The sequence below is a fragment of the Styela clava genome, chromosome 9 (genome assembly GCF_964204865.1).
Source record: "Styela clava chromosome 9, kaStyClav1.hap1.2, whole genome shotgun sequence".
Classification (NCBI taxonomy): Eukaryota; Metazoa; Chordata; class Ascidiacea; order Stolidobranchia; family Styelidae; genus Styela; species Styela clava.
In genome coordinates this window covers 9,133,934-9,154,274 of record NC_135258.1, presented here as the reverse complement: position 1 = coordinate 9,154,274, position 20,341 = coordinate 9,133,934, and the positions used below count along the sequence as shown (strand labels likewise).

Genomic DNA, 20,341 nt, shown 5'->3' with positions numbered 1-20,341 from the left:
AATGAGTTATGATTTGTCTTCTGCACAGTAGAGATTAAAAAATAGAATATTTGAACCCTTCCTTAAAATTAAGAATTAACAAATTATTATTTGCTGTGATGCATAAGATAACTCGGAGATTCATGTTAGAAGCAAAACTGGTTATTTTTTATAAGAGAGCAGAGGGCCACAAGTGCTGAGAGTCTTTGGAAGAGGGCCACGGCCCATGGAAGTTCGAGATTTACTGCCTTTGAATATCTCTAGTTTGGTATGAACCAAAAACATATTTTAATAATGAAATCAAATGTGTTTTAAATGAGAACCTGCTTTGTTCTGGCATTTTCTTTTTTCCCAAGGATCGTTCAATCGATTTAAAAAGGTCGAGTCCGAAACTTGTGGGTCGTTTTTTCCTCGGTGTAGGATTACCATTCAATGTGGACAGAATTTTACGCTTGGACGGAGTTCTGACTACTAATTTTTTGGACGGTAATACGACTACTTTTGGAGTCTTTCTCGGAGTGTTCATTGTTTTTCTTGAAGAAAAGATCTCAAGTCTTGGAGTTTTTGGATCCATTGTCTACAGCTAACTATTACACGATAACTAACTACAGTAATAATCTAAACAAACGCTACTGAGATCTTTAAAAATAAGCAAAAGGTAAAAAAAAAATAATTGTGATGAATATTACTTTATTAGAACTCATAACACGTTTCAAAATTGTGATTATTCATCTGTTTTAGTAATAAGCATTACGTTTATTGAAATTTGTACAAAAAGTCTTCAAAAAGAATTGTCTTTGGTACAGTTATCAAGTCTTGATATTGGGCATATTTTTGTAATTTTGTATTTCAATTCTGAAACATTGCATAATTATAGACCAGACTTTAATTGCCCCTCATTAAAAAATCATGTACATAAATATACATAATAAATAAATCTACATAAATATGTGACTTCATACAACTAAATGTTATCAGAGTATTTCTTTAATTAACAGGAAAATTTAAACCAAAAACTGTCCCAAATTCATAATACTTAACCCCAAAAAAAAGTTGTTTTAAAAACTATGTTATTGTATCCTTCGACTAACACCAGAAAAATAATTCCTAAATTTATCTGCACTTTACTATGTCCACATATCAACACTACCTAAATACTGACATTACTCAAGGTATGAGCACATTTCAAGCCATATTATAAGTCTTCATTTATTTCTTCTCTAAACTTACTTAAAACATAACCTAGATATAATCCTTGAAAAACTCCAAATTTCATTTGCCCAATCAACCGCAACAATTTCCTATGCATACAAGATGCATCTCTATATAAACATTAAAGTTAGTAGATCGAATAAATTTAAACCTGCCGCGCTAACATGTTTCCTGTCTGCCTCACGAGATTAGTGCAGTCAGGCGTTAATTTCTGTATGAGCGAGCACGCACACACACAGTCAGAATACCACCAGTCAATTGAGTCAATATTCCCATCGTGACACTGCCTTGGGCAAATAGGACACGAATAAAATGGAGCTCAAAATGAGCAAATTTTTCCAAAAATTGTAATATGAGACAAAAATTCTCTCTCTAATGGTCTTATGTATATTATTTTGATTTAAATTTGCGACGAAGCAGTCAGACTGGTCTTTATAGTTTATTAGAGGGACACATCACACAACGTATGTCCTCAGGAAATTTCTTTCTATACTTCACTATTGCCAACATTTTTGATGCTTATTTGGAGAAGGTTTTTGTCAGATTGCGCTCAAAATTGTTTACATGTTCATTATCATTAAACACCATTTTAATTCAAAATAATTAACAAACTGACATTTGAAAATACTGATGGATAATTTTAGTCTAATCTATCGCAGCTTTTTCGGGACTAAACCAAAATCTTCTTAGAAGACAAAATGAAAATTCAGTTATTTGGTTCGTACCTAAATTTCGGAACACAACTAAAAACTGACATATAGATGGCAAAACCACAAGAATGAGGTAATGTTCATAAAGCACCTAAAAAGTGTTCGAGTTGAAAAAACTGTGTGAGCGGTTGCTAAAATTTTGATTTTGTGCTGCTTAGCCAATGAAACAAGGAATTCGAAGCCTAAAGGAATATTCATTGTGTTTTAGGTTAACATAACTTCGAACATGTACCCTTATTCCTTTATTATTTATTGAGGCAAATAAACATCCATACATACAGGCAAAAAATGGGACGTACATAAAATATAAAATAATTTTACCTTAAACCTCTTGGCTCAAAAACAGTCGTGATATCTTCAATTACAGTTGGTAAATGCTTCATTGCTAAACCCTGAAATAAGAATCAGATAAGATAATTTATTGATGACAATTTTGATAAAGGTTTCATTTCGTCTTTAATATCATACCGGCATAGACAAATATATGTGCCATGGCGGTTCCAATAAAACAATTATTGAAAGACAAATGAGAATATTGTTGGAGGAATAAAATTTGATTTGACAATTGACTGGATAAGGTCATGATCAATCTTCTTTGTAATAAGAACCGGATCTTCATGCCTATTTCTGAGGAATGCACATATACGATTTTCGGAAGAAATTCATAATATTTTTATTTGGAAACTTATCATTTCAAGCATTTGACATCCGATAATATGATAAAACATAGACTTCATTTAACTTCTGACACTGTAAAAAATAGCAAATCAAGCAAAACGATGTTTAACTATACTAATCTGTAATACAAAATTGAGATTTCAAATTTACAATGACTTTTACAAAATTTCTCTCTCGAATGTTTGTGATATTTTATATTCAAAATATTAATTTAGAATGTATACAAATTGAAAAAAGGGAAAAAGAAAAGGTGAATTATTTGATTCGAATTCGGTCATCACTATTTACAACTTGTGTAAAACATTTAATTTAACGTTACTCAATATCGTTAAAAAAAAAATTGTAAAGCAGTTACCTGTGGAACGAGTAGATGATTTTCCTTGTGCACCATCAATTTATTAATTGCTTTGAAGACAAGACGAACCTCGCTTTCAAATTTATCTCGGCTTTGGTCGTTGAATCTAAAACAATGTGTGACATTAAAAAAAGGTTTTAATATGAAAGGAATGTATGGTGAAACATAACCAGGGTGAAGACAACACAAATAATGAAAAAAACAGAACATGAATTTAATTCAAATATTTCAAAAATTTGTCACACAAAGTGATCTGATGGCTATGAGTATTGCTCAAATCTTGCGAAGGTTTTCTCTAAATTCAGATGACAAACACTCATATTGTCCCATAAAAATTGTTTAGCATTAAGCTTTATTTAAGCATTATTCAAAATACTTTATATTATAAATCCTCAGATAGAAAATGCGATAGTACTATCATATGCTGAAAATTTGAAATATCTCGAGAAGGAGTTAAAAAAGATATATCTTCAAATAATAAACAACACATCTAATAGGAATATCGATATGCAGAACCATTCAAAGGTTCGCTTCTAACCAGAAAAATATCTAAATCTTACTGTTCGAAAAGTTCCCTTGATCGAACGATAAATTTGAAAACATATTCAAGAGCTTTTATAGTTTTCTGCAGTTGATCTTTGTTGTTGATATCTTCGACACCGTTGAAACTTCGAACTAATTCTTTGATTAGTTTCCTATAAAATAATAAAAATCACAAAATTTATTTCAATAATATTTATTATTACGAGAAATTTCATAGCTTTGCTCCAAACAAAGCAGAGGAAAAGCAGTTGCAGACATTGCAGTTGTTTCTTAGCAGCGGCTGCTTGTAAAAAGCCTTGTTTGGAGTATACTTATACGTATACGAATAAAAAGCTATTATATTTCTCAGGGCAGGCGATGGGCATACGCATCAGGGTTGGACTCTCAAAAAAATTTACAATTGACTGAAATTCCGAGGTAAAAAGAAGGTTTGAGAATATTTTGACACAGACATAGTCAAATATTTTGATTTTGACATTGAGCTCCAAACTTTCAAAATAATCAAATTTTGATGAAAAAACTTTGGTCCATTTTATTAGATTTTTAAAAACGTTTAGCAAGTTTGATGATTTCTGAGCTTTTGTCAAAAATTTTCAACTTCTTTCAGCACCATTAAAAGACAAAAAACCAAGGGAGTTTGAAAATACTACTTTGGCTACAAAACTCCCATACTGACTCGTTAGCCCAGGATCGATCCAATACCTTTAATCTGCGATTTCAACATAATCAAATTGCCTTAGAAAAAATGGAAAAATAGAAATAAAATAATTGACTTACTGATAAGCAAGAGCTGCACTGAAATGTTCGCAAATGTATGAATCTAATACAGCGAAGAAATGAAAAAACTTCTTTTCTGCAATCAATGATATTATATGAATCTGGAAAAAGAATAATAAAGTAAGAAAACTGAAAAGTTACAGAATCATACAGAATGCAAATAAACACTCAAAAACCAATAAAATTTTTTATATCATTTATCCCACAGATATCTCTATCATGAGTAATTACATCAAAAGTTTGATTGAAATAACTAAGTAGATCATGGTAGTACAATAGTCTTTACTTTTTATATAATGCGTTTTACAACACTCTAAACGAGTGTTGAGTGAGTGCGAGAAATATAGCTATAGAAAGTATTGAAAAAAAAATGGTGACATTAACAGTGAAGAATAACACTAAACAAAAATGAAATGATTACTAACATTGGCAGAAAGTCACTATTTTGTAAAATATGTGGTAAATTTCTTGAAGGCAATTCATAAGTTGATATTATATTCTAGCTAACATTACATGATCAGTAAGAAAGTATATAATATATCTTACAAGAGCATCGAAGACCAGAGTATCATAATCATTTACTTCCATCAGAATGTTGAATAAAGTATCCAATGTATCTTGAAGAAACTGAAAAATAATAAATAATAATGAATTATGTTCTAAAAGTAGAATAGTCAGTGGTACTGGTATGAAATATTATTGAAATATTATAGAATTCAAATATTGTGAATCCTCCAGCCCAAAAGAAGGCTAAATAGTTGGTTACGTAGAACGACAATCAATGGCATGGATTTAGGTTTATTTGAGTGCTTTTTGTTAAACTATATTTCTACTTCATAATGTATTTATAATATATACAAATAAAGCAGCTCTGGAGTCAAAATCGTAAAATCTTCAAAACATTCATCCCAAAAATCAAGTAATGAATACCTTGACAATTTCTTCACCACCAACTTTCATTAATGCTTCTAAATTTTTCTTCAAATCTGTACTGTTGACTCTCCATTTCAAGAGACCAAGTAGATCAACTAATAATAGAAATTAGAATATTCGAAATAAGAAAAAAGTAGTTCTCGTTTACCAAATTGGTCTGGACTATGTTGGAAATGCAGGTCTCCCAAATATTCAACAAATATTCTTGGTCGATATTTCAGTTGAAAATATTCTTAATTATACTTATAATTTGAAAAAAAATTTTTGAGTTAAATACTTTACTTTTTATAGCTGTGAGCAACGCTAACTTGAAGTACAAAACACAAAACAAGTCTATTTACCATTTTGAGTTAGTTTGGTTGAACAGACGAGTGTCGTAATTTGGAAGTTATCTTTGCTCAGAATAAATCCCTCGACACGAGGATATCTTTGATGACCACCAGAAGTTTTAACTTGTTTTGTATGAGTATCGAGTTCTTCTCTGGTCGCTGGGAGAGTGAGATATTTTCCGTTGTCCAATCTTCGTGTCTCAAGCTAAAAAGTAGCATAGAATGTAATTGGCTTACTTTTGTATATTACTCAAAAATCAAGCCTTGCTTCAGACTAGCCATGTCTGTCTTAGAATAGATAGATTTTTTAAAAAAGCTCTAAAATTATGTTTAAATTCATAATAATAGGAATAATGGAATCTATTTCCACAAAATGGCAAGTACAATTGTATTTTATGAAAAGAACTCATGGTAATCTCATTTATCACTTTCATACTCTCTTGTTCAAGCATCCTTGTAGCAACGACCACATACAGAACCGGAGTGGGGAGTAGACAAGGAGAAAGAACCTGCTGTTCAATACATTTTATCGAGTACTCTCATCAATCAATATTCGTTAAATAGCTATAGAATAAGGATTAAGAAGACAGGTTACAAAATTTACTAATAAAGTATGGTGAATGTAAAATCTATTTTTTTTAAATCCGTGTAAAACCATCACACAACATTTGATCTACAGCAGCCTATTATAGTACTATAAACTTCTTTTTGATCATTTTTTCTGATTTGCAATAGCTATGTATGCCAAAAGCAATTTTCTACTGTTTCATGTAACTTTACTCAGAGAAATATGCATGATTGTTTTATCTTTCTATATAAAACAATACGCCACAAAATATTTTTTAATTAAAATATTTTCTTTAAAACAATCAATAAATACCAACTTTGTAAACAACGAGATTATGAATTCCATCTTTTAATGTTGTTCCTTCTTCTCTCATTAACTTAATGAAAGACAGCCCGTAATCTTTTTCGTTTGTGTCTTTATTTTGCATAGTTGATCTATGTCTGAACGTGAACCGAAGATGAGCGTTTCTCAAATCTTCGATCGGAACTTGGATCTAAAATAAGATATAAAAAACAGTCGTTTACAGTTTGGAGTTATATCAAGAAATGGCATGAGTTTTCATTTTATAAAATTTCTAATATCGATTTCGTTTCAACTTTGCTGTTTGCTTAACAGCAGTGATTTGAGGTGTTTTGGGTGTTTCATAGGTCCATTTTTGATATAATCTGTAACAACAAGACATTGATACATATTCGATCTTGTAAGGCTTGATCATTGCCACATCATACTCAGAATTAGGAACATACATATCAATCCACCTCCCAACTACCCTGACCCAAATATCATGTGCGAAAGGATCGTTAAGTCCATTAAAACAATTTACTGGCTAACTTTCTCCATATCTGACAAAATCTGGTGAATGAAAGAGCAATCATAGTTTGCCATATAATCAAATTTGAATTTCCTCTTATTTTGAAATGAGCAGTAGCTAGGGATGTGCTGCTCTAATCAACTATATAGTCTTATTATGGATTGAATATCCAAATTGAAAGTACCTTGACAATTTCTCCCCATCTTGGTTGTCTGCTTTGATAATAAATACAAGATCTATGTTCACTCATTGGATCTTCTCCAACGCCCATGCTTACTACAATCTGAGGGTCGAAGAATAAAAATGTAAAGTTATAAAACAATTTGCACCAGTCTAGCCTAGTATGTTACACACGCAATGACTCAACCTAAGAAGAAAACTATATATTGTTAAACTGTTTACTCACAAGGAGTGAAATATTATTAAGCTTTGAAAAAGTTACAAGAAAGAAGTTATACATCTGAAACAAATAAACTATTCTCATACTAGATATAGACCGAAAATTTGACAAGAGGCCATGGTTTGTGATATGATTAGGTCGTCCAATCAACTTTCATTTACCCAGGATAAATATAAAAATCTTATTCTATAAATTTTGGTCTAATAAACAACATTTCTAACATACCGGTACCACTTAAACCAGGGTTTCCCAACCTTTTTTTAGATGTGGACACCTAAATTTGATGAATCCCAAGTGTTTATTGGAAATAGCCAAGTTAAATCACTTGTTATCTTTAATATTAACTATTTAATTTTAGTGTCCTCAGTATTATTATCATATTAAACTTTGGACTGCCAGGCAGTATGGCATGCCGAGTCTACTATTTTGTTCGGTCCGGGTAAACCAAGTTTGCATTCATTTCGATTCCAATTTTAAATATAATCTAGGCTTGCGCGTATTTTACAGGTTTATGGAATATATTTTCAGTTACGTCTGCAAATTTGAAATTATGTAAAGAATAATTTCGACAAATAACTCGTAATCGTATTACAAGCAGTGGCATATTCTGGGATGTTCAATTGGAATTTAATTTTATCGAATATCGCAACCTTCGAATATCGTTTTCAGTGATTATAAAAATATCGCGCAATTATTTTATGTTTTATCGTAATTGAAGTCATTCCAATGTGGCGCGACAATAAATTACAGCTGACATGAGATGATTTATCAGCGCCGGCTTGAAGTACCGGTACTTATAAGACGTCGAGGACGTTTTGATTGAAAACATTTTACAAGTATTATCGAATATTTCAACATAGTCAAGATAGTCCGGGCGTCCTCGGCAATAAACCTAAAAGCATGTTTTCATCCTCAGTTTCGATAGTGACTGAGAATAATGATATTTTTTTGTATTTCCTGCAATTTCGAGCGAATAAGATAGCTTTAAAATTTTATTTAGTATCCAATATTCATCGCGGATTTCATTGTTATCCTGGCGTCGTTGATTACAATATCGTTCAGTTTAAAGTTGGCGGTATTAAATTATAAGCAAAAATAAAAGCATAACAGACGACAGCAGAAAAAATAAAACAAAATTTTCGAATTATAAAAACGTTCTTGGTCAACGTCGCAACAAAGTATGAAAAACATTCAGATTTATTCAAAAATTAATAAGAAACAATGTTCATATTAATCGTTTTTCGCAAATGATATCTATTTATTATAACGGAATTGTACATTTTTGTTGTTTCTGATTGGCATAGAGCTATTTTTCTGTTTCATTTCCTTCACCTAGTAACAGCATATTCAAGAAATTTAAATGTACCACGATGCTTGCAACACGTGTCATCTTGATTCCATACTTTTATGACTAGAGAAATCGGCAAGTGCCAATGTGTAGTTAAACTATTACAATTACGGTATTATTACGTAAACGATTTTGCTGTAATTACGGAATTCAAATCACTTTTTTAATGTAGCTATGATAGGTTAATTCAAATTTTTCCGTTTCTTCAACAACATATGAAAAGTGCAACAACTTTAATAAAATAAACTCATTTAATATCCCAGGAGATTCACCTGAACCACGTTGGGAAGCCCTGACTTAAACTATTAGGCGATATAACAAATTGTAAGTTACAAAGGGAAGATGTACAAATGTAGTTCAAAACATGATATTTGCAGATAAAATCAAACTTACAGGGATGACTTCTCCACTCTTACCACATACAGAAACGGTGACCTCAACATTCTTGTGAGCTGTTTTTGAGCCTTTTTCAAAGTCACCCTGGAATGATCAAATAATGATATTCATTAAAAAAGTTATCTTATTAATTTTTGCATTCAGATAAATTGAATTAAAATTTTAATTTATTCTCCCAACACATTTACAATAATAAAGTGATTTTATTTGTTCAGAAGACGAAAAAATCACAACGAATAGACTAATCGATTTCAGTATATAAAAATGGTCTTTTATCCAGAAGACTATTGTATTTTTTATTTTATAATTGGTTGTAATACTTCACCTAAAATTTATCTATTTTTAAATTCATACAAGATTTGCATTTCATATAACTGAGGATTTTTCTATTTTTAAAGAACATATTTGAGATATTAAATTATTCAATTTTTGACATTTTATTTATCTACCTGAATCAGAGTTACATATAAATCATTCCTGATGTCACCAGGCATAATAACTTCTGGAAATCCCATTTTTCTAGCAACAGCCGTAGTTTTATCGATGAGATGTTGGTAATCCCTCTGTGCAGTCTTCAAATCAGCATGTAGCATTTTCATTGACACCCAAAGCCCTGGAATAAAATGTACAAAATTGATGACTATATTTTTTATTTTAGTCAAATATGGCTATTTGGAATAGATTGAGAAGGCAATGCTGTATCAGGACAAGTAGATTTCATTCCTTCTATAAATATTAGATTATTACATATTGTTAGATAATAGACAGCAGTCACTCAGTTGTGGAGACCAAAAATACGAATACATAAAATTTCTATGCATCAATTTTGTTTAGACAACGCGAAACAAAAATCAATAAACAACAATGAAATAGACATATCGGCTGTATATAAATGGACAACAATATCAAATCATTTCCAAAGAAAAACAAGTTTAGAAATACCAAATATAATGTAAGTTGGTAAGTCACCAAAATAATTTTTTTTTTGTAAAATTTAACATGATAGAATTTGTATAAGCCTAAACATTTATCTGGATACCAGAAACAAAATTCAGGTAAAAATATTTAATATTCTAGATCGTCTTAAAAACAATTTACCTTGTCCCTTATGGTTGAATTCACTTCTTGAACTAATTGTTCTCATGATGAGTTGATGAAGATTTTCATTCTCTCCAGTCACTCTGAGAATAAAATAAAACAAAAGAAGTGAGAAACAGAGAAGGCTTATAATACAAAAATAATGAGCAACTGTGATATTCCAAAAATATATTATTAAAAACATTTGATTCTTTCAGCTATGCTTGATCAAAAATTTTGCAGACTAAAAATACGATACAAAATTTAAGCTATGCAGTTCAAATTTGTAACAACTTGAACATTCTTTTGATATGTTAGGAGACAGATGAGCAAATACCAGAAATTTGAAAAAGAATTTTAACTGATAATATATAATGGAGCTGAGCAGCTCACATTTTTTAAAGCTTATTTAGTTTTAAAAGAAAAAAGTGCCTTTTTCTTACTGTTACAAATGCGGGAAAATTGCAAAACTTGATATTTGCCCTTTCCCTGCAATATATTTGCAAGACCAACACTTGATGTGTCAAAGTAAGAGGGAGAAAATATAGAAAAAAAAAATTTTTAAACCAGATTTAGCATTATTAATAGTTGAAATAGGAATAAGCAAGCCAAGCCATCATGAAAAACTAATCATCAAGTAATATTCACCGAAGTATACCGATAAAAAGTTACAGGAGTCTAAATAACAAAATACACATTTTCTCATTTTTTGCTCTCTTTTGAGTTAAAGTAGTCAATTTGTAAAACATAAAACTGACAAAACAGAACAAAAAAAAAATTACTCAAGTAGTCAAAAGTACACGTTTTCCTCATTTTCTCAACAGCCTTCACCATTATGAGTTATGTTTCGATTTGTACACACAAGAACAAGAAAAATATACTCACTGCACGAAAGGAATAAAAGTTTGTTTGTCTTCATCTCTTTCTTCAATTCCTTTGACAATATTAGTGACATCCATCACTGCGATACCGAATGCCCTTCTTAAGCTATTTGTGTAACGTTTTCTGTCTGATTCAGATTTCAAATCTTTTAGTTCCATTCTCCCTAAGGAATAAAATCAAACAATAGCCTTTATTTATTATTGTATGCTTATAGATAGCCAAATAGAAATTTTAATAAAATAGAAAATGAATAATGTGAGATATTGATAATGACAGATATTAAGAACAAATTGACGCCAGAAATTCATCCAAAATGGATATTTTAAGTTTTTTAACATTCTGAAATTTTTTCTTGTAGTGAACTTCCAATTAAAATATTTTATTCACATTCATTTTGCATAAAATTCATGATATTTCATAAATTATTGCGTTATGCGTTAAATTATCATAAAACATTGCGTCATGAAATTTTGACATAAATCAGGACTTTATTGCAAATTTGCAATAGTAGCAAAGTAAACGAAAAATAATAATAAATTTGATTATCTGTATTCAAACAATAAATTTTTCAGAACTTCCATATTCTTGAAATTTCATTAGAACTATATTTTCAGAAAATCCCTAATTGGAATGCTCAAAGGAGATAAGAAATACATAAAAAAAGGTATAAGATTACTATCTTAAAATGAAAGAGAATATATTTCTAATAATATTTCCAACTTACCTATTCGCACAATCTGACAAACCAAATAGATTTTTTCTCTGGACATATCCTTGCTGCCAAGATCCTGAAATATAATATTCAGAACAGAATAGAAATATAGAATTTGTTGACTTATAACTCGCAGGGGATATAAAGCAATAGATAAAATAAAAAATATTTTGAAATCTGGGCTCTGCGATACAGGCAGGGATGTGGATTCATCAAAAAAACAATAAAAAAAAACAATAGACTCAGACTGGGGATTGAAAAATATTTGGTTTCGATTCCTTAGAAAAGTTTGACCCTTGACCCCAGCTCTGAATTACAATAAAACCAAAATTAATAAAGAAAACTTTGGCACTTCCTTAATATACTGTTACGTTTAGTAAACTCATGCTTTTTAAGTTTATGAAATTCGAATTTCTGATATCGGGAAATTCAAAATAAATTTTGACTCTGATGGCAGAATATGATGACTTAGAAAAAGGACTGCAGTAAAATATGCCAAATTTTGAATCCTGATTGTGATACAGAGTCCAACTCATACTAGATATTGATGAGGATGGATATCAGTATTAAAACTTTTCGATATTAATCAACAAATGAAATTCATCATACCGTAAATAAACATTTCAGATTATTTAACATTTCCAAATTTCTTGGCAATCCTTGACTTCCCCATCTCACGAGATAATTTTCACTAAAAATAAATGAGAATGATTAACTTTGAGTTTTTTCAGAAATACAATACAAGCACATGCTGTTCAAAAATGTCTAAAAAGTCACACAAATAGTAAATTAATTTATTATTTGTGAAAAATAGAAAATTGGAATTGAAAAAAAAAAAAATAATTGCAAGTGTTTGCTACCAAGCTTATAGTAAAACATACAAAATAGCCAAACTGACTCCTTAATAAATGTGCATTTATATGAAATTCGTCTAGACATTTTATAGCAATTTCACTACCTGATGATTCAAGTATAGACCATGGTTTATTATACCATTAAAAGTATAACATTTTTATAACCAGTCTTGAATAAATAATTACTTATGCAAAAGACTAACTCATGTGATGAGAGATTCCGCAGACACAGAAACAATCGAGATGAAAATCTCAAATCCGAGATCTGCTTATTTCAGCTGAATTAATCTCACACAATAAACTGTCGACTAAACTAAGGGTGTAATGAGTTGTGTGTACTGATAAACGTATCACCATTATATACATAGTGGATCTAGGGATGTAAAAAACGAAATTAAACTTAAACACATTTGAAAATGACTATATTCGATATAGGTACCGTAGGTAAAACTTGATTTTAGGAAAAATTTAGATTTTAATTTCAAAATTTGTTATCTTGAGTGTTTGACGTAATATGGTCACACAAAAAAATGAAGTAGTTTTACTTCCTAAACAGCTAATAAGAGAATGCTAATTAAAACAATGTTTAAGTCAAACATTCTGCATTGTGAAATTTAATGTCTATGAATTTACAATAATTCGGACAAAATAATCGTGAACGTGACTTATATAATTCTAAAACTGCTAAATGTATTCAGAATAGTAAATTACACAATTTTAACCATTCCTATCATATCAAAGACTGCTTACCAGAAGCTTTGTTCTGAGCAAACAAAATATAAAATGACCATAGACAGACCTGATGAAGCTATGGCTTTTTCCATCATAGAGGGACATAAAAACATCAGCTTCTTCGCCAATTCGACAAACAAAATTCTTGACTGTTACAAACAAGCTGTCAAGTAAAGAGACATAAATAGAGATCGTCTGATAGCGTTTGTTTGTTGTTGAAACCACAAAAACAAATAAAAGTAATATATACAGATTAAGAAAGAAGGAACTTTATTGTATGCTAGTTTGAACATTAAAAAGTTGTAAAATAATAAATAGTCAAATTATGTTCACAATGCCGACAAACTTACATAATTGAAGCCTATTTTAAAATTAAAAATTTTTCTGCCCTTTGTGTTGTCATTTTTTGTATTGTTAGAGTGTCCAAAATAAATTACCTATTTTATCATGTATCAATCATTTTTGAGATATGCTGTGTAAATCATCAATTATTATCTTATACATTATCCCAGTTGGGGAAGACTTAATTTCACTGATTTAGTTCAGCGTTACCATTGAAGCTTAGGTTTATATTTGCTATATTTGTGCTAAAATGTTAGACAAATATTTTCTCGCTTTATAAATAGTTGCTTTAACATCACCACCATGCAATGAACAAAACTCAGACGCTCCACCCCAAAATCTGAGCCATTTGAAAAACGACTTTGGCTCATCTGCAAGGTAGACAATAATTTTGAGTCAGGGAAAGTAAATTTTATTAGCAAAAATTTTGGTAAGCCTTTTTTATTGCCTATTCATAGTGCTTAGTTAACTTAATGCTTTTTGAAATTGCCAAGAATATAGATTTCCATATTCCAACTACGATGAATTCAATTTAGACTTTAATAAGCAGAGTTTGGGGCGGGCTCAGTGGCCAGTCAGCTTGGTACGCTTGTTCACATTCACCACTACCTAGTTTTAGAGAGTTCAAATATAGGACTCAGGTCTACTTCAATATTAAAAAGCACGTACTTCACGGCCTGTTTGATACTCAAATGATTACGTTGGTGATTACTTGAAAGTACATATTATGTATAATTTTAGTCAAATGGTATGAAGTAAGCAAATATAACAAATTATCACACTTACCTATGAACATGAGAAGATGACATTGGATCTTGTACTTCAACGACTTCATTGTTTTTACCCTTTCGATGAAAATCTTCTTCAGCAATTTTACGTTGGATTCTTTGTGCAGATTCAGAGTACTAAAATGCAAAAAAATTCATTTACAAAGTTCTTAGTTTTTCATTCAGAAATATAATTCCATTAAGGAATTAGTTCTAAGTAGTAGCAAAACAGAACTGTAGGTGTACTGTATTGTTATTCTTTCACGCTTCACTGATTTTGTATGTGCTTGACTGCTTGCTTCTGAGGATTGCAGCATGGTTGCTTTGCAAGCTAATATATCTGTACTGATTGTATAATATTTGGCTGTATTATTAAGTGATAATCCTTAGTTTAACAACAAAGACTTTAAAGCAGTTTAAAAAATTTCACCAATAGTGTCACGACACACTATTCAGCGCACTTACTATTGCATAATAGCTTATGCAGAGTGACAAGAGAACTCGATTCTACACAATCACATACTCATATAACATTAAAGAAAGAGGATTTCAGTTAATTACCTCCTCTCATGCACTCAATTCGTAAAGACTCACCATGGTATAAATTTCAACCGTGCTCAAATTATTCACATCGATTGGTTCACGATTTTCGTTTCGAACGATCAGATCAAGGTCAAGAATTCTGTTTCCAAAATCAATCATATCTGCTACTTGTTTTTTTATTGTTGCAAGTTCATCAGCAGGCATTGTTCCTGATACAATACTCCTTCGAATATTGATCAATTGTTGAAGCATACCTCGAATACGAGTGAGTAATTTGTGATTTTTGTTCGACTGTAAAATAAAGAAAAATAAAATTAAATAAGATAAAATTGATTTTCATGTTCATTCAAGGGAAGAGGAAATCCGATAAGATGACTTATTCACATGGAGTACCAAGAACTCTCGTTCGGTTACCAATCCAAGCCGGTTATAAAATTAATTATTCGTTTCAGGCGTATGAACTTGATGGCAGACTGAGTCGTAACCAACCAGCGGTAAACATAAACCAATCTACAGCGTGAGAGGTCGAGCAATCCAATTAGCCCCCCATATAATTCGATCCTGATAACCCATGTAGAGGTGTGATGGCATGCGTATTTATACCACTTAGCCCAATGAGGGTTCCAAGCATTTCAACAAATCAGAAAAAAAAAATTCGAATAGCAATTTCAATGAGGAGGTTGAAAATGAGCAGTCAGAAAAGTACCAGCTCAATTTGATAAAATGTAAGAGCATATCAGTGATTTTTATACTCAAGATGAAGCTTTTGGCCCTATTATTGGACGAGACAGCCCAGTGGTTAAATAAAGCGTCAGTTGGCATCGCAGGTTACACATCTTGGGATCAAGTGTCATGCTCATCACCTCACCCAGTGTGTAGTAAATTGGGAAGGCATAGGTTACAAGATTCTTGCAATAAGATAGTAGCTCATTTCGTAATGTTAGATATCTGTGGCTTCCTGTCTTGTTTGAAACGAATATCTTGAATAATCAAGCGTCAGCGAATATAACACTAAATTCCATAAATAAAACTGAAGAGCATCATAAAGTTATGAATAGGTGGTAGAGTATGATTAAAAGTGCCAAAAGCTTCTGTAAACCATTAGGAGATTCAGTAAAGAATATTAAAACAACGCCATAGTCCACAGAGATGCTAATTTCAGTTTACTATTAAAGAGATAACTCATAATAGGGAGACCAAATAACAAAAAATTTGAGACAGTATTGCAAAATTTTATTGGAGTAAAACTAGTCTTAATGTAAATATTAATAGGTGACACTACAATCATAATAAAGTACTCAATTCAAAAATAATCGTGTTGCATCAGCATTCTATAGAATGTGAATCATGATAAACAAAAAACAATTCCATAATCCTTCCTAATACCTTGTATATATCTTTGCACATTGTTCCCCATTCTCTCAAAACATGAGTCATCTCCTGTACAACGGGAGGCTCCTTGCAACTCACAGTTTCATTTTTGCTGAAAGAGGAAACAATGCAGATATTAACAAAGCTTACCGCAAGCAAAATTATTAAATGAAAAATCCATTGGAGCTAAACAAAGCAATTTATTATAAGACTTGTTTGTAAATCATTTAATATAGTATTTAAAATTTAAAGTAGCCTATTTCAAAAATCGCCATTTTAAGACATGAAATTGGCTACAACAAAAGTTTTTCACCACTGATTATAAAATAAGAAAATCAACAATTACATTATAGGCCAATGTATATTAAATAGAGATGATTCATGCATGCTTTCAGTATACATATGTTCGATATACTATATTGAAAAATATTTTGCTTATTGTATTCACGATAGTAAATATTTAGCTTTGAAATCTGTATTATCTCATAAATTTCCACTTTTACAATCGTAGGTGCAGAACTTTGAAAATAACATAAAAAAAAAAGACAAAAGTATATGGACAACAAGGCAATAAAATAATGTCAATGGTATAAGTTTTCTCATGAATTAGAATGGAACAACAAATCTTGGGTGAAACATTGAACACCACGATCAAATTTAAAAAAAGCCTTCTAGTGGTTTCAGCCATCTTCAAGTACTGAGAATTTGGAATGAATTTGTCTATGCCTATGCTTTCCATTGGTTAACAGGAGAAGAATGTTTTTTCCACAACTCCAACAATTTAACAAAATGATCCATATATATGAAGCTTACTTTTTCTATCCATGGTGTCCTGAATATTAAACCTGTCTTAGAGAAAATCGATTTACATTAATTCCAAATGGAAAAAATTTCAATATTCAATGATAAGACTTTAAACCATTTGAATGTAATCCGCAAAAGTAGACAAATTGTAAAGTTGAATTACCTCCCTCGATGTTCCACCACTGCTTCTTTAATATGAATGTAACTGCATGGAAAAATACCCTGCAAGATTGAAATGCCGATTAGCAAAGGTAAATTGTCTTGATACAATGGATTCATTTGTTCAATTACTATGAACTTGGGACCTTTGGAACTTCTCCAATTTATTTATGAGTATGAAAGTGTTGTTGATGTAAGGTTACAGCAAATTGTATATTATTCATATTTAGGACTTAAAAAAACATAAAATATTTCATTTATATCACATTTTTAATTAGAAACAGGCAATGGCTTGGTGGTTACAGCAATTATTAATTAAGATTCTGTCTTTCCAAAATAAGTAAATCCTTAGGTATCAGTAACTGCTGTTAAAGAGCTTTGTTCAAAGTAATGGCATGAAAATGTTGTATAAAAAAAATCTACCGTTATAGATTTATCATGGTTGTGACATCCCTTGTACCACAATCCTTCAAATTCTTCTCTTATATGCACAGGATCGCCAACCGATAAATTTAGATGCATTTTATTACCATTTCTGTAGTTGTAAACCGCTGAAAGATATAATTCAGATTCAGATAAGATTTCACAAGTAGATAAAAATCAATATGAACAAATTAAATAAGATTATGCAATATAGATATTAAGTCACCATTCGGTGGAGAGAAATATGTTAACGTTGCTAAAATTAGAAGCTCTACAGAAAAGTATCACCACAAAAAATCAACTTTTATTATGATTTACCTGCCTACTTTGAGAACAGTCTGTCTCGATATATCAATATATAAAAACAAGAGGTATCAATGGGGGTAACCACGTTATATCCGTGTATGTTTGCCGCAACACTAATAAGTCAATCCTAACATGGGACATCAGCGCAACCGATTGGCTCTTTTCAGATTGGTTTATAGCTCTCAGACATTGATGTAAACTTGTGTGATACAGTCTCAGATTCCAAGAATGTCCTCGATATTTAGATTTATAAAACAAACACGCAATTTGCATCAGAAACGAGGGTCTGCATTACGCGCTATCATAAACTTATCATAAACTCTATCTGAATGGAATTAATTTTTTTTCAATTGATCCATTTAAAGATTTCCTAGATTTCATCATGGCGCAACTCAGTTTGCAGTAGGGATTGGTTAAATAAAACACTTTATTTGTCTCTGAAATGAGGGCGTCTGGTCCAACAGCTTGTCTAGATCAGTGCTCCGCGACCGATGTGCCGCGAGACGATGCCAGGTGTGCCGCACGAAATTGCACCTTTTCTCTTCTTTTTACAAATTATTTTTTATCCTTTGTTAATTTTGCGTTAGTCTATCACTCTACTAACATAAAGTTAACCTGCTTTTACGTTAGCTTGAGCGACACCAATTCAAATTCCTGACACCCCCCACTGTGCATTTGTGACGTAACAAGGAGTAGGCCTATATGTCAAGCATGTATATTGTAAAGTCTATTGTCGAGGCTAAAACATAGCATGTGTAGTAATCGAATATAAATAAAGTGTGAGTTTGCAGAATCAGTGCCCAGTGGACTTTGATTAAAAAAGTCAAGGAACGTTAAAGTTTAGCAAAATGGATAAATTTTTAGAAAAAACAGCGGATACTGAGCAACATATTGTACCTAGCACAAGCAACGTTGGAAAAAAAAAATAATTGTCAAAAGGAAATAGGGGGAAGATTACGTCAAATATGGATTTTCTTGCTGTGGTAACGGAGATGCTCCAAAACAAGTCTGGGTTATTTGGGGAGAGCAACTTTAAAATGAAGCAATGTTTCCAAGTAAACTTATGCGCAACTTAAATATGATACATGCCGTTCATGCACGCAAGAATATAAATTATTTCCAGTGGTCGTCAAGTCAAAATAAGAATCAATGGTGCTCTGTGAAGTCGTCTTTTACAGTCTCCGAAGAAGCATTAGAAGCTAGTTATCGTGTTGCAAAATTGATTGCGCGTCACGCAATGATCTTAATATAGAGCGATTGTGCTCATTAAAACAACCACAAATCTCTCATTGTTATATGAACATAAAACAAAGTTACACCTTGTATTTTTCGTTTGTTGTGGTGTCAAATTTGGCAAGTTTTATAAGTGTGCCGCATTTAAAAAAGGTTGCGGAGCACTGGTCTAGATCATAATTTAAATCAATTGCAATGAGCGTCAGTCATCATGTTACAGAAATCGCGTTTTTTTTGCAAAACTTCCAAATATTATGGTTAAAAATGGGATCGCATTATCGTTATAATGCTGTAATTGATCTTATTAAATATCTAGAAAGTCCCGGTATTTGTACTGTCAGACTGATGTAATTCAGTAATTCGTGTCCAAATGTAAATATTATTTATTGCAGTATTGCCCGAATTCAGGAATCAGTTATTTTTTAGACTGCGCTCCAAAGTCAAATCCTACATGTCCTATCACTTCAAATCTATGATTTAAAGCTCCACTCTATAAACACCGTCGTGATTAAATAAAAATTGATACATACCAACTCCATATTTATCTTTTGCCGAAGGTATCCAAGGCATCTTGTGTTTTAATCCTCAAATTTAGTTGAAAATCCAGATAAGTAAATGCTTTCCGCTGAGCATTGACAAAATCTGAAATTGTTCACTCCTGCAATAATGCACTTTTCATGGTACACGCATCACAGAGACAACGAAAACGTCCAAACACTTTAAAGGTTTTATTACAGTATTACCGAGTAAAATACACTGAAAAAATGCACAAATTTAAGATTCTAATGAAACTTTTATAGCCTACCTATCTGCACTGCACCTAAAATCCTAACCTGGGATTTACAGATTCACAGAGTAGGGCTCGGCCGATTATCAGGAGTCAAAAATTTTCAAATACGGATTTCGGATTAAGAAAACAGCCGGAGTAAACTTTATTTCAGCAAATTTTTCATCTTGTCCTGGGTTGATGTCTGTGTTTTTCGAGATGTCGAAAAGCAACTTTTAACAACAACAGTCATCCCAACAACAAGAATTTAGCAAAACGATCCGTATGTACATTTCGTTTCCAATATTCATCGCAAATTTTGTCAAAATGA

At 31.3% G+C, this 20,341-nt stretch overlaps 1 protein-coding gene across 1 annotated transcript in view; it reads right to left on the bottom strand.

Annotated features, from left to right (window-relative positions):
* The window catches only part of LOC120339858 (dedicator of cytokinesis protein 1-like), a 41,451-nt gene extending 21,433 nt beyond the window's left edge, over nt 1-20,018 (bottom strand). Inside the window, exons 1-22 of the mRNA XM_078116435.1 lie at nt 19,775-20,018; nt 17,706-17,833; nt 17,287-17,345; nt 16,335-16,431; nt 15,000-15,239; nt 14,425-14,543; nt 13,364-13,459; nt 12,320-12,401; nt 11,723-11,786; nt 11,002-11,161; nt 10,138-10,220; nt 9,489-9,652; nt 9,037-9,123; nt 7,080-7,178; nt 6,401-6,577; nt 5,529-5,721; nt 5,185-5,282; nt 4,801-4,881; nt 4,255-4,355; nt 3,495-3,629; nt 2,935-3,040; nt 2,223-2,293 (exon numbers count right to left, since the gene is read on the bottom strand). Of these exons, the coding sequence (XP_077972561.1) occupies nt 2,223-2,293; nt 2,935-3,040; nt 3,495-3,629; nt 4,255-4,355; nt 4,801-4,881; nt 5,185-5,282; nt 5,529-5,721; nt 6,401-6,577; nt 7,080-7,178; nt 9,037-9,123; nt 9,489-9,652; nt 10,138-10,220; nt 11,002-11,161; nt 11,723-11,786; nt 12,320-12,401; nt 13,364-13,459; nt 14,425-14,543; nt 15,000-15,239; nt 16,335-16,431; nt 17,287-17,345; nt 17,706-17,833; nt 19,775-19,814 (2,480 nt within the window). The 5' untranslated portion in view covers nt 19,815-20,018. The remainder of the gene's footprint in view (nt 1-2,222; nt 2,294-2,934; nt 3,041-3,494; nt 3,630-4,254; nt 4,356-4,800; nt 4,882-5,184; nt 5,283-5,528; nt 5,722-6,400; nt 6,578-7,079; nt 7,179-9,036; nt 9,124-9,488; nt 9,653-10,137; nt 10,221-11,001; nt 11,162-11,722; nt 11,787-12,319; nt 12,402-13,363; nt 13,460-14,424; nt 14,544-14,999; nt 15,240-16,334; nt 16,432-17,286; nt 17,346-17,705; nt 17,834-19,774) is intronic.
* Nucleotides 20,019-20,341: the final 323 nt, after the last annotated feature.